This window comes from Ursus arctos, unplaced genomic scaffold (assembly GCF_023065955.2).
Source record: "Ursus arctos isolate Adak ecotype North America unplaced genomic scaffold, UrsArc2.0 scaffold_6, whole genome shotgun sequence".
Lineage (NCBI taxonomy): Eukaryota > Metazoa > Chordata > Mammalia > Carnivora > Ursidae > Ursus > Ursus arctos.
Window position 1 is genome coordinate 79,532,828 of NW_026623078.1, and position 15,033 is coordinate 79,547,860.

A 15,033-nucleotide genomic window follows, 5' to 3' on the forward strand; every position below is an offset into this window, starting at 1 on the left:
TCCACTAGATATATGTTCAGAGATATCTCCTTCCCCCATCGTTTCATTTCATCGGCATGACAACTAGGAGGTTAAATTGGACAGATGAGATTATTGTTCTTTTCCAGATGAGAAAAGAAATATTCAGAGAGGTTATGTGGCTTTTTGAGATCACACAGCAAGCCAGAGAAGACCCAGGTGTGGAACGGGTCTCCACGCCCAGTGTTCTTCCCATTTTATCACATCACCATCAGAGACGTGTCCAAACGACCCATCGGGCCTCCCACAGAACCAAGTCCAAGGTAATCATAGGGTTCCTGCCACACACCCACCACATCCTACATCACAAACAGATGGCTAGGTGGAGCCCATCACAGATTTCATCTGGAAATGAACTGCCTAAAAAGCTGCATTGATGAGCTTTTCCTTCTAGAACTATAAATATTTACAATAATCACTGTTTTGCTGTGAATCGATTTCTATTAGGAAATTAGAGTTGTTCTGGTTGCTGACAATATTGGTTTTGTGCTGGGCTGCTTTCTTGCAGCAGCAATAAATGTTAGCTATTGATTAGCAGATGGATTGCTCCTGGATGTTGTGACCAAAATGAATTTTGGAAATGAAGCAATTTAAAATTTGCCTCAAAATATTAACAAAGTCGAATTAAAAAAAAAAAAGCAATTGTGGATTATGGGTGATGGTCCTGAGTTAATTAGTTGGACAGCTACAATCTTCTCTATTATTCCCATGGCATTTTCTTCCTCCTCATTCCAAAGAAGAGTCACTGAACACTTAACCATTACTGAAAACTGGCCTGGCCACAGGCATATGGAAACAACAGAGTCCCTTTCTATGGGACCAGATTTGCAAATGGAGAGACGGCGTCCACTCTGGGCTCATCCATTATTCTGCTGAGTGATTTGCACATTTTCAATCAGCAAACATTTTTATTCTTTTCATTTGCCAGTAATATCTCAAAATGCCTTCAATTAATAAAGAAACACTGGTAGAATTAAATATAAATTGCTCAAAATCATATAATTAATGGCATCCTACTTCCACAGTGGTTCTCAGAGGAGATCAAGCTTCCCAGCTGGACCTTTGGTAGCAATCCTCCCCTCGAGGCTAGCACGTGAAAGAATTTGTATCGATAGGTTTATTAACATGAAATCGCTTCTGGTTATATAATAAATATTCTATGTAATTGAATATATTTGTGTCAATAATTTTATGATTATATCTCAAAGCTGCATGACAAATAGGCATTTACACGAAAAGAGCACATATACATGATTTTACAAGACACTTTCTTGAAATCAGGTTCTGATAAAGCATATACACAGATGACCTCAAAATAATGGGCCTCGAGGCACACAGCAATGATAAAATCAGAGGTGGGCATAATCACGGTCTGAGTGAAGTGTTAAAAACCTACACAGGCACACCATAGAGAAAAATCCATTTGAAATTGTGTAAAAGAAAAGGGGATAGTAATATTAGAACGATATGAGCAGTCTCACTGTGAACAAAATTAGGACCTCAGGAGCAACGTCTTTTCTGAGTTCTGTCTTCTCCGTGGCCATCGAGGGCCATCACGTCTGTGTGTACCCTCAGCCCCCATCTATCGACCTCGATAGTATTTTTTATTAGCACTAACCGGGGCTCCTTCAAAGAAGCTGAGTCCGTGTTTGGGAGCAGGGGAAAATTGGAACAGCCTGAAACATCTTGCTATCACCAGAAAAGCAGGATGCTGCAAAAGTGCTGGGCTGTTGCTGGAAGCCAGCAGCGGTCAGCTGAGAACAGCAGGTCTCCCCCCCCCAGCTTGGGATAGCTTCCGCATCACAAAAAATAGCTGGGTCTCTGGTTGTTGATCTCTGAGAACAAGCTGAGTCTACGAAAGGCAAGAGTGTTTCAGGATAAAAAAAGGAAAAGTGATGATGTGTTAGTTCTCTGTTTATGAAGTGGTCTATCTGTACAAGTCAAGAGGAGTGGGTACGTTTACTATGAGTAAGTCAAAATTTTCCAGGAAGAGTAGAAACCGTACCCAAACCAGGAAGGGCTGGTCCAGACCAGTGGTCTCATAAATAACCAGGTAGGAAGAGGGTTCAGAAAGGGTGTCGCAAGTTAGTGGATCAGCCAAATGTCCGGGGAGGACTGCCGACAGATTCAACTGCTGCCGGGCCCTGCCAGTTACAATGAAATGCTACCGAGGCGACTGAAGTTCCTTGTAAACAAGCAGGACCTGAAGCATCTGAGACTCTGTACGCGGAGGTTTACCCTACAGGAACTCGCTTGTAAGTCCCACTGACATGGCAGCTGACCCCGATATGACAGAGGGTGCCCCAACCAGCAAATGCTGCTGCCAGTTGTCACCCTGAAGGATTCCGTGCTCCAGAATCCAAGAGTCAATGACCCAGAAGCTGTGATTGCAATGTACCTGGGGAGGAGATAATCTCTTACTTTTGGGTCTGATATTGCAGTCCTGGAAAAGTACAAAAATAAGTTTTATGGCGAGAAGGGAAAAATTGGTCAAATCAACAGTTACGATTCTTACAAAGAGGCTCTGGGTGCAGTAAAAACGTTTGGGGTTTTGGGGTGTTCGAAGCATTCAAGAGGTGCTGTATTAGATGCATAGAAATATTGAAACGGTAACTTGACTAAGCGTGTGAGTGGTGAAAGAAATGTGATTTGTAAGGTTTTGAGTTTTTATCAGTGGTGTTTGAATAGTTTACAAAAAGGTTAATGGATTTATAAGCATAATAAACATTCTTTAACCCAACTTCAAGCAGTAGTAACTGGGCTGTGTGAAGGAAGGGGCGTGCGCGGCCTGGGATCCCAGCAACAAGAAGGAAAAACAAGAGCATTGCCAGAGCCTAGAGGAGTGCCAGGCTCATCACTGGGGCCCAGTAAACAGTTATGCCCTGCAGGGAGGGGGTGGGGGAAGGGGTGAACCCAGGAGGCAAGGAAAAGGAACAATGCGGATTTACACCCTGATTTTACGGCCGTGGCAAGGACAGCACTGTTAGATGTTTAGAATAGGAAAAAAAAAAAAAAAAAGATTTTGAAAAAGCCCAGGCATCTGGTCGCCTGTGACTAGAGGGCTGATTCCTCCAAACATGTTTCAAAGAATAAGGCTGATGTAGGAGCGCAGATAAGGGGTGTGCTCCAAGATGCACCACGCAGTGAAAAGCAGGGTTCCGGACGGTGCGTGGAGCATGCTACCGTTTGGGAACACTTTTTATAGGCTATGCATGAACACGATTACACACGCACAGTCTGCAAATACACACCGAGCAGCAGACAGCATTGTGAGGATGTCGGGGCCTAGCGATCCAGGCTCCCACGTAGACAGAGTTTCCACGGAATGTGTCTCTAAAACAGTTGAACGTTCCTCCATGAGCGCAGAAGGCCTTTCCAGAGAAGAAAAGAAGGGAGGGAGGGAACTGGAAGGCCCAGCTCGGAGTTCTATGAAGTCCTCTTTCCACGACACAGAGGCTGTAGCACTTTGGACAAGTGGCGTATGTGGGCTGTGCTTTCCTTCTCGGGGCCACATCGGGGAATTGGGGGAGAGGAACGAGGCAGCAGTTGAGAAGCTCGGTGGACGCCATGGTGCTTGTGCTGGGTCACGTCGCTTCGGTCCACCGAGGGGAAAGAGACACGGCGACATGCCGTCAGGAGAGGACAGAGGAGCCCACAGAGTGTCAGGAGATTTGCATTCTGGTCCAGGCATTGCCACCAACCCACTGTGGGACTTAGAGTCTGGATTTCAGTCCCCTCGTCTGTTCAATGGCAGTGGTGGTGAAGCACGGAGTAATAAGACAGCTCCTCGGGCCGCCGTCAACAACAACAATGAAATATCACAATATTGTTTTGAAACTTCTCACAACTGACGCATGAAAAAAGCCCCTGGAGGAGTTTGCAATACACCATCATCACTTCCAGCAGCAAATGTGCAGAAAGTCTGTGCAGAGAAGCTGGCAGGGTGTGCGGGGGTCTGGTCTCGGGGATAGAGGAGAGGAGGAGCTTGTAGAAAGGAACAACTGGGGCTCAGCCAACGGACCCTGGAGCCACAGACATGCCGTGTTTTAATTGTTCTCGTAAAGGCCAAAAGAAAGGAAAGGTGTCTGTGGGAAGTCATACAACAGTGGCCCCCAGTGAACCATGCCTCCCTGAGATCACACGTGTGTGTAACCCCCTCCTACACTGACTTTGGAATTGACCTTGTGACATGCTTTGACCAAGGGGACACACACAGAGGCTTGACCAGCACTTTCTCACTGGGTATTGCCCCCCGGGACACTCCCCTCGGAAGCCAGCCACCATGCTGCAGGGAAGCTCAAGCTAGAATACCCGACAATGAGGCCACACGGCCCGGGAATCCAGAGAAGAGACTCTCCTGGACATTTAGGTTCCAGCCGCTCCCCAGCCAGTGCAGCCACGTGAGGGACATCGGCTACTCCACGGGGCACCGAAGAACCACTGGCCGGGCCTACTCCACCCATGAAATTGTGAGAAATTGGAGGTTTTTGTTGGGCAGCAATAGGAAACAGACATGAGACATCACCCAACTTCGCCTTGCAACAAAGCTCAAACTTCAGTTTCAAGGGTTTGAGATCTCCCGCATCAATTTGGGGGAAGGTAGAGTCTTTAAAGCTTGCTCCCCAGAAGCAAACAGGAATGAGAGAAACAGACCTCTGGATAGACTCTAAACTGTTTCAACCAAAGGAGACTTCCTGAAGAAGAAAGCAGCAGCATGGTGGAGGCCTTCAGGATGATTGGAATTTGGATCAAAGAAGACAGGTCAGCAGGCGGCTCTGAAAGCAGCAGCAGGAGCAGACAGCACCAAGAAAGACAAGCCAGGGAGGGGCTGACCACAGAGGGGAGTCATGCAGGGAACATTCGAGGTGGCAGGAAGCAGGCATTCCCAAAGAACCGCACAGTTAAATATTCCATACAGCTCTTAGTTCTGATGGTCTGTGCAACTCTCAGACCACACCCATCATTGGAGGCTGTTAACCTTAGAAGTAAAACATTTTACCAGCAAAAATGGGTTTATTCAAGAATAGCAGAGAATTGCAATTTGGGATGAGCAAGCTAGCGCAAAAACACAGGCAAGTCCCACAAACAAGGAAGAGGAATGTTACTGTATGGAGAAGAAGGTGGAATTTGGAAGGGGTTGTGTTGAAGGAAAGGCCATTGGAGAAAGGCAGGAGGAGTTCAGGGCCGATGAGGGGTTCTCACGGCCACGCTGCAGGGGTGGCCCAGCTCCCATGGGAGATAATGTGCATTGTTTCGTTAGGCCTGTAATTGATACCCCTTCCTGTAACTGACGTTGAATGCTGTGGCTCCCCGCTCCAGCGCCCCAAGTCCTCTTGTGTGGGCCTTCTCTTATTTTCACAAGGCCCAGAATATATGATCACCAGGGAGAGCTGCTGTTGAGGTAAATCTTGCTGCTGCCGGAACAAGGAGAAATGAAACCAAATAAATGATTGTGACTCCATGGGCCAATCTTCTAGAGTTTTCCACACCCTTCATGCTCATCATTTCACACAGCCTTCACCGCCATCGTATAAGGCAGGGAGACAACAGTGAACAGCCAGGCTAAGGACTTTCCCAATGTCACCTCGGGACCAGAGGCAGGGCCTCACGAAGAGCCCAGGCCTTTCTGCGTGGCCCCTCTATCAGCCCCTTCTGCTTCTGACGACTTGTCCAGCGAATAAGGGCCCTGTAGCCTGTGGTGGGGAGGCCATCTTTCATGTGAGTCCCCAAGGAGTGCACAGAGAGGCAGGCAGGGCAGGACGAGCAGCCCTGGGTTGTGTGCTTAGCCAGAAGTGTGGGGTGAACAGCGGTGGGAGAGAAAGCCCAATTAGTAGAAGGTCATGGCCTGAGCTGCCTGGCTCGATCTTTGCTGTGAGATGCCACATTCCACTTGCTCTGCTGGCCTTTGATCGACCACAGGGCATTCCACAGGTCCCCACGGTTTCCCCGAGCATCCACTGGGCCTGCTGCTGAGCCTCACGGCCCCACAGGAAGTGGCTGACCGCTTTTCTAGGGATGGCGGACTCAAGGTCAAGTGCCAACACAGTGCCTGCCAGCCTTCTGCGCTGCCTCGGTCACTAATGCTGGAGAAAGAGGAGGCAGGAGGCTCCCATTTTAATAAAATTCTCTAAAATTCTCTTATGTACCTTTTCAGCCCAAATCCAAAGCTCACGGGCTAGTGGAAGAGGCAGCCCCAGAGTAGAGGGATGGGAGTTCTAGTCCACTCAGTGTCTGCAGTACAAATAACAGTTTCATGTCGAACCGGACACGCTTCGCCTCGCCTAACACGTCACCATTTCTTAAAGATGCCGGGCCGTTGTATGTGTCTAGAATATTTCCCCCACATTCCTCCACCTGTTGGACTCCTTTACATCCTTCAGAACCCTGGCCAAATGTTCCTGGCTCTGTGAAGCCTTCCTTACACCCCAGGCAGAGTCAGTGACTCCATCAGTCCTTTTCCATGACTCCTACATGCTGTGCCGACCCTGTGAATGCACCTGTCTTCCCTTTTGAACAGGGAAGCAGCCGGACCTGACTCACCTCTGTCCACCCCCCCACCCCACGCCCCCGCCAAGGGGATGATCTGAGCCCACATGGCTAACTCAGCTGGTAGCAAACTGACAGTTTAGCATAAGGCTATGAAAGAACTGTCAGGATGTTTGCTGAGTAACACTTGGGAGAAATTCATTAAGAAAAAAAGGTCAGGTCATTCATTCACTCCCAGAGCATTGATGGGGTGCCTACCAAGTGCCAAAATTGTTCTCTAAAGACCACAAATGTGGTCACAGCATCGGTCCTCCAGAATTTCATAACCCAATAGAGGGAATGATGCATTAGAAGAGGAGTGCAGTAGGTGCGCCGTGCAGAAGAGAAGGACTTGGGACTCAAGGCAAGGAGAACACAGTCCAGCCTGAAGGGTCAGAGAAGACCACTAGAAGGCATAACTCACGGGGCATTGAGGGGTTTGGTAGGGAGACCGCTCCAGGCAGAAGGAACAGCCGGGGCCAAGGCGCAGGGGGAAAGAAACAGCAAGCTGGACACAGGAGGCCTGGGGGTGACGGGAGGCAAGAAGAGAAGGAAGCAGAAGTCACCCTATTACATTCAGAGGTAGTTCTCCTTGGCCCTACCATTCAGGTGGCTGTTTTGGGTCCTCCCTTTATAGACCCAAGCAAAGGCGAAAGATGACTCACGCAGGAGCTCTCTCACCTGGCCATCCCCCCTGCGACCGACCGGCAGCTCACAGTGTTGAGACAGGTGCTTGGATCCTGAGACGGAGCCCAGCTGGCCCAAAAGGCAAACAGGAGAAGCGCACCATATCACTTCGCCCCCTCTGGATGACTGACACAAGCTGAGAGCTGCCTCTCACCTCACAGATGAGGAAGGTTCCGGGGAAAGAAGCTGGTTTAAGACCGCACAGCGAGATAAGCAAGAATTGGGCGCCTGGGGACATGGAGCTTCAAGGACACTCTCTCTGGCCTTGAGAGGCTCACAACCTTTCATGGGCTCAACTGTGTCCCCCCCCAAATTCATATGCTGCAGACCTAACTCCCAAGTACCTCAGGATGTGACTGTACTTGGAAAAAGGTCTTTTGGGAGTTAATCAAGGTAAAATGATGTCATATGGGTGGGCCCTAATCCAACATGATTGGTGTCTTTGAAAGGAGACGAAGACCCAGACACCCACAGAGGGGAGACCAGTGGAAGCTACAGGGAGGAGAAGACGCCGTCTACAAGCCAGGGAGAGCAGCCCCAGAAGGAAAGCAACCGCTCCAACACCTTGATCTTGGACCTCCACCTCCAGAACCGAGAGGAAACGAGTTCCTGTTGTTTCGGCCGCCCAGTCTGTGTGCTTGGTTATGGCAGCCCCCGCAGCCTTGGACACCACCCTCGAGAAGCCAGGTGAGAACACTAGCCCCTGGGGTCATAGGGATTCTGACCAAGCGAAACGGTGCTCTGCAAGCACCATTACAGAACCCCCGCCCTTTAGAGCACCTGCCCCTCCCTCTATTCACACTGCTCTGCAGCTCTGCTCTGGCTCCTCGGTCCTCAGGCTCCCAGCAGGAACCAGATAGCACCGCAAACTGGGCAATTGAAGGAGAGTCTAATAAAGGGACTCTTTACAAAGGTGTGGGCAGAGTTGAAGATAGTAAAAGGAAGACGGGGAAGCTTTTCAGGCCCCCTCTCCCGCAAGCCTGCAGGCACAAGGGAAGGGAGGCACACTGTGGAACCCACAGCCAGGGGAGTGCATCTGTGGAAAGACCACCTCCTGAGGGCTGTGGACATGTCACCAGCCCTCTGTAACTTAACAGAGCAGGGGACAGGAATAAATGTCCAGACTGTTCTCTCCTTCCACCCCCCTGATCTCCTGCCTGCATGTCCCCTTGCCTGACCCTCATGGGAAGTCTCCCTCTGACTGCCCCTTCACTGTACTTGGGGGGGGGGGGGGAGGCGAGGGTCACAGGAGCCTGCCTCTGGGATGGTCACCTCCCTGACCTCATGCACAAGAAACAGCTCAACAAATGCAGATTTCAACCTGTAACAGGGGATGGGCGACCAAAACTCCTCATCGTCGGAGCACAGTTATAGAGTTCCTGCTGTAACTGGCTCAGAAGAGGTGCAGACGGGAAACCGGCAACCTGGAAAGAAAAGTGTCCGTGAGCGTCTCAAGTACTTCCAACTGTCACAAAACAAGGTCTGACATCAGAGAGGTGGCTGGTTAGCTTTTCCAACATGCGGCATCAAGCCAGCCTAGAAGATGCGCCACGGGGTTGCTCACCAACTCATTTATAACCTTCCATTCTTGGGAATCAGGGGGTCACATCCGCTAGGCAACGCTTGGTGTAGAATTTTATGCCAGTTTCCACGAATAGGCTCAGGCTGCATCTTTGCAGGTGCTCCAGAGGGAGGACAAGGGAGGAAACCTTCAGGCTGTGCTCTCATTTACCACCTTTGACTCCCCCCTTCCCCCGCCACCGCCCGCCCACTAGGAGAGACAGCAGCTGCTCTCCAGATCCGTGGGCACGCGTCTTGACAGGAAGGGGAGATGCGGTGAGCTCCAACCCTAGTCAAGGCGTAGCAGAAGGCAGGACAACAGAATGAGGGGTACCACAAGGTGCCATTGGTCAATACGTACAGCATGGGCAGTGGCCAATCGGGGTTACCCCCTTAGTTCCAGGATCCAAGGGCTGAGGTCCTGGGCCATGTTGGGCTGGCGGGCCACGCTGACAGGGGTGTGGGGACACAGCACCGAGGTTCAGAGGACCTCTATCTATCTCCTAAACCACTAGGTATGGAAATGCATTGTCCTTTTAAGAATCACTGTGACCACCAGTGTGCAGGGCTGGAAGGGCAACCCTGCTGGTAGGTTGACCAACTTAGTCTCGGTTGGTCTGGAATTTCGTGGTGTTCCCCTGGCACACCCTGTGTCCCAGGAACCTTCTCAGTCCTGACCTGTGTGCTACTGTGACTTATTTGCAAACCCCGGAAGGAGAGCTGTCTCTGCCACGGTAGGTGCTCATTCCTTCCCCTGCTGAGAGCACCCCGCGGGGAGGGGGTCAGAGCAGAGTCGGATCAGCAGGGGCTCTGAAGGGGTTCACCCCACGCCCCCCCCCCAGTGAAGACCCCCCTCCCTTAGCTGGCTGAAGTCTGCATGGTTCCAGTACCCTCGGAGATCCTGGGGAACAGGACCTGCTCTCCTCACCACTAGCACTGTCCTCAAACACTGTTCCAAAGGCATTCCCGAAGTTCCTCCAGGTACCACCATGCTCCCCTGCTTGGGAAAACTGTCACCTATCTGTCCCGATGCTGCTGCTTAGCTACTTTTTTCTCACCCTTCAGCCCCCTGGTTGGAAGCCCCCTTCTCAGAGAGGGCTCCCCAACCAGGCAGGTGAGGCAAGGTGTACCCCCTGAGTGTTTCCTGGAAACACACCGGTATTGTGTGTTTAATGACTTTCTCCCCCAGAACTGGAAGTTCCCCAAGGGCACAAGCTCAAGTGCCTGGCAAAGAGCCTATGTTCTACAAATGCTGAGAGAAGGACAAGACTAGGCAGGAGACAAACAGCACAGTGCTAGCAGGATGGAACCCTTTCTGATATGATTAGGTTATGAAAAGCTGTTGTCTCAGCCTTTGCCTCGATTCTCTGTGTAAACATGAAAGCTCTGCTTTCAGCTTCTCCACCATGAGCCTAGGCAGGTGGGGAAAGGGGCCTCAGAGACTAAAGGCTCGGTAATTACCATACGGCTGTTAATTGTCCATTAATTTACTCCACACTCTTTCCCTTTGGGACTGGGGCATGCCAGGCACTGCGGAAGCATCAGGGGCACAATGATGCATGAGACAGATGAGAGTCCTTCTCTCCTGGTGTTTGGAGTGCCTCCCACTAAACAAGCAGGAGATCATTTCAATTAGGGAGTGACATAAAGAAAAAAAATAAGGGGTAATGTTTTCGAAAATGTGTGTGTGTGTGTGTGTGTGTGTGTGTGTGTGTGTGTGTGTGTGTTTGGGGAGGGGGATGACTGGGCTGTTTGGGGTGAATGCTCAGGAAAGGTCTCCCCAAGGAGGTGAGAGTTGACCTGAAACCTGAACGATGAGAAGGAACCAGCCTGGTGGATCCCCGAGGGAAAAGTGATCCAGGCAGAGGGAATAGCCAGTGCAAAGGTCCTGAGGTCAGAAGAAAACTGGTGTGTTTAAGCAGCAGAAAGAAAGGCAACGGGGCGGGTTTTTTCTGAGGCAGAGGAAAGGGCCCTGTTGCTCTTCTGTTCCCTATCTCCTCCCACTGGCTTCCTCTTCCTGTGATCATCACAAGACCCTTCCTCCCCTCTTCTCAGTGATGTCTTCCTTTGCGTTTCCTACAGACTCTGAGATTTAAAACCAAATGAAAACATACTGCCAACAAAAATGCTTTTAAAAGTGCCACTCTTTAGAATTTATAAAAACACAAGTCAAACCAGTCCCACGACTTCCAAATGAATGGGATTTTTAAAGAAGTAGCACAACCAGAAACTGAAGCTATCTGTCTATGTCAGGGGTCAGCAATCTTTTTGTAAAGGGCCAGATAGTTACTATTTTGGGCTTTGCAGGCCATAGGGTATGTGCCACAGCCACTGCCCTCTGCAGCTCGTGAGAGCAGCCACAAGCAGCGTCTAAAGGAATGAGCAGGACCACATTCCAGAAAAATTCTATTGACAAAAACAGGCAACAGGGGAATTTGGCTCCTGACCCCTGATCTACTTCACCATGATAAATATCATAAATCAAAAACACATTGTTGTTTTAGCTCTAACTGTGGGCCAGGCAATCAGGATACTTTCTGGGTGCTCCTGTCTCCTGGTATGAAGCAGACATGCTGTACCAGGTACAGCAATGAGGAACGACCCCGGAGCGCCTGAAATGTACCCCATCTGTGTCTACACTGAGTAGTACAATTCTATAAAATCTGATATTCCAGTATTAAAAAGTTTTTTACTTCACAAAATATTTTCCTGAGGCCAAGCCTAAGCCAGCTTGGCCTTTCGCAACTTCCTGGTTCTCTTCAGTAGATCTGGGCAGCCTTCCAAATTGTAGGTAGGAAGGCAAAGGTCTGCAGGCTCCCCTGGCCATCACTGCCAGGTGGCATGTCCCATGAACGCAAGTCTCAAATGAAATTGTGCAAAGCATTTGTAAGCATGGTGCAAACCCTTATAAGCAAGCAGACACAGAAGCAGACATGTAAACTCTTGCTGAAAGTCTGTGCCGTCCCACTCCATGTCCCTTAGACCCTCTGCAAGGATCCACGTGAAGCAGACACCAATAACAGAGCAACGAGGTTTAGCTAACACTCTCCGTGGACTGGAGGCGAAACCCCTGGCCTACGGCAGAAGAGATTCTCATCCAGGGCAGCGCCATGGAGAGGGTGTGGATGCTGGGCTCACTGGACTTCTAGTCCCCATCCATGCCCAGCAGGTACGCCTGCACAGGACACCTACCCAAACCGAGATCCAGCACCACGCTTACCAGTGAAGAAGGAACCCGCGATCTTTTTAAAGTTTCTGTAGCTTATAGCAGCAGTCCTGACATCTGCTTTCCTAAGCAAGTCCTTCCAATGTTAAAGTTTTAGTCTATCTTGAGATCTACCTGCACACACGGCTGTTACAGAGTTTATACTGAAATATTTTTAAGTAAATTATACATATCACATACTTCTCTTCTATTGAATTTGTGATTCTTAAAAATTCATCCCATTTTTCCAGTTACTGATTTTGGATTTTATTAAATGGGAGGTAAAATAAAATATATGACTTTTAGTTTCAGTTTTGCAATTGTGAAACCCATGAATTTTTATACATGAATAGTCATATTTGAAAGTTAAGAGAATCCTTAAGCATTCTTCGTAGGAGAATTGTATTGCAAGAAAAGAAAACACATCTCTTCCATGTAAGAGCTCCATTTCAGCTAATACCTTTATAAGGAACGATGACCTATAATTTACAGTTACAAACACAAACGCAGGAGATGAACTGACCTCAAGCAGTCTTTCTATCACAGCAAAATCAGGACATGAGCTTAACTAGAATGTAGGGCACATGAAAAATGAGAAACAGAAGAGAGAAAGTTGGCCATGTCTCAAAGCTTGTTTGCACGAAAATGCAACGTACATTGAACAGCTTGGGCGGATCGGGTCCCAAACTGGTGAGCAGATGACTTATTTTTACCAAATGAAATGGTCAAGACGATAACCCTGATTTATGGAACCGGATGTGTGGACAGCACTCTGAAAGAGAAGCTAAAGGACGACTGACCCACTTAGTCTTTGCTGCACAAAAACAGCCCAACACTCAGTGACTTCAAGTAACAGCCCTTTGTGATGAGAGCCCCATGCCCGGGGGGCTGGGGGAGGGGAGGGCTGGAGGGGGCGCTCTGCTCGAGCAAGCACAGGGTGCACGGGACTCCACTCTGGGCTGCGCCTGGCTAGGATGCTTTAGGCGGGGCAGCTCTGCTTCGCATGGCTTTCATCCACCCACCCGAACCATGAGTTAGCCTAGGCATGTCCTTATCATCCGGATGGCAGAAGCCAAATGACGGCTTGAAGTCCTTCCATCTCATTGACCAAGGCAAGTCACAAGGCCAAATTCATCAGAATCCACAGGTAGGGAAACATACTCTGCTTTTTGGTGAGAGAAGATAAAGTCACAGGACAAAGGGTGAAGGAGTGGGACCGATGACACAATCTACTAGTCCTACCATCATGAACCCAGAGTAAGGCACTAAGTACACCCCAAGAATTTGCTTCCTAAATCACTGACCCCACTACATGCTTGGCTGATAAGAAAAGAGAGAAGACTCTCCCACTCCAGGTTTGCTATAAAAAGGTGATATCCTTTCTACCTTGGGCTTCGATGGACGATGGATTTGAGTTTGGGTTAGATTCTGCCATTTGTTGGCTGTGTGACCCTGGGCAAGTGGCACTCACTCCCTGGTGTGTCCCTTCCCCTGGCGACAGCATCCGGCATCTTCCCAGGGAACTTCCTCCCCCTTGGAGTGATTTTTAAAAGTATCATGATTATCGACATTGTAACGGGTATTCGTGAGCTCTGTGACCCTGGGGCACTCATTTCTGGGCCTCTCGGTAAAACTGGAGGAGAGTTAGAGTCCACAGCTCACCATTCCAACACCAGAGTGAGCCGAGCCGCCGCGCCTCCAGTTCTGACCTGCAAGTGAAGGCTTCCTTGCACCCATGAAGCCCTTTCCTGAGCCCTAGAGCGTCGGCGTGATGAGGTGCACACCACTAAGGCTAGACCACCCGAGTCTGTGATCCTGGCCCCACTCTCACAAGCGGGGGCCCCGGGCAAGTCCTGAGACCTTCTGTGTCTCAGTTTCCCCATTTGCCAAGCAAGGTGGTGTTCTCTGCTGTACGGGCTTCTTGTGAGGCTTAAATAAATACGCGATACTAGGTTTTCTTCTAAAATATTCAAAGCAGTGCTCCTCTTAGGCTCTGGGAGACTTGACATCTCACAAACCTAATTCGGATTTTTCTGTTCTCCACCCTGCCTTCACATCGTGACAGCGTTTGGGTCAGTTCCATTAGGCTGGTCTCTGCACAATGGACATTTTAGACGAGCCAGCAGCTGTCCAGATCCGCTGACCTGTTCTTTGGTCCTTATGCTCTACTGACACTTATGTCGGAGAGAAAGTAGAACAAGAAGTGTGGCCTGGGAGTTATTTGCTGCAAACGAAGTAAATCCTGAGAATGTTGAGGGGCAAACCTGCACTCCCCCAGCTCCTCTCGGAGCAATGCCTTGGCCACACTCCCTCGGTGACTGGGCACAGACAGCATCACTCCTCCCTTCCCCCAGCCACCCTCCAACCTCGGGTGATGTTCATAAGCCTCGACATTTCCCATGACTCCTGTCTTTCTCAAATGCATTTGGCGCAGTTACAACCTCCCTTGGATGCTCCCGGGTCCCCCAGGCACATAATCCATTTGCCCCTCCTGCTTCTCGCCGGAGCCACTTGTGGCGGGACAGACCCAGATCACTTCAGCCATCCTGAACTCCTTCTGCAGCACCTGGGACAGCCTTGGCACTCAGTAACTACTTGTTGGAAGAAGCAGAAATTAAAGGACTAAATGTCTCCATTCGCTACGGTGAGCAGATAAATGTTTATAGGAACACTTGGGGGACCAGAGCCCTGATTTGAGACGTACATGGGCATCTCTGCAGGAATTCCCAAGATGACATTTAACACAGAGTACTGGAGTTAAAATGACTTTAAAGATCTTCTATTCCGCCCCCCTCATTTTACAGATGAGGAAGCTGAAGCCCAGAGAAGCTAAGCGTATCCATCAGGCACGCAGGATGACGAGAGCATAAAAGTCCATATTTCCTAGCAACTTTTTTTTTTTTAAGATTTTTATTTATTTGACACAGAGAGAGAGAGAGAGAGAGCACAAGCAGGGGGAGCGGCAGGCAGAGGGAGAGGGAAAAGCAGGCTTCCCTGCAGAGCGGGGAGCCCAATGTGGGGCTCGATCCCAGGTCCCC

The 15,033-nt window shown here is 49.6% G+C and overlaps 1 protein-coding gene across 2 annotated transcripts in view; it reads right to left on the reverse strand.

Annotated features, from left to right (window-relative positions):
• Window positions 1-15,033, reverse strand: part of ZFAT (zinc finger and AT-hook domain containing) — a 284,368-nt gene that overhangs the window by 194,392 nt on the left and 74,943 nt on the right. For both annotated transcript variants that reach the window (XM_057308065.1, XM_057308067.1), the window contains exon 2: window positions 8,552-8,654. In XM_057308065.1, the coding sequence (XP_057164048.1) occupies window positions 8,552-8,585 (34 nt within the window). In that variant the 5' untranslated portion in view covers window positions 8,586-8,654. The remainder of the gene's footprint in view (window positions 1-8,551; window positions 8,655-15,033) is intronic.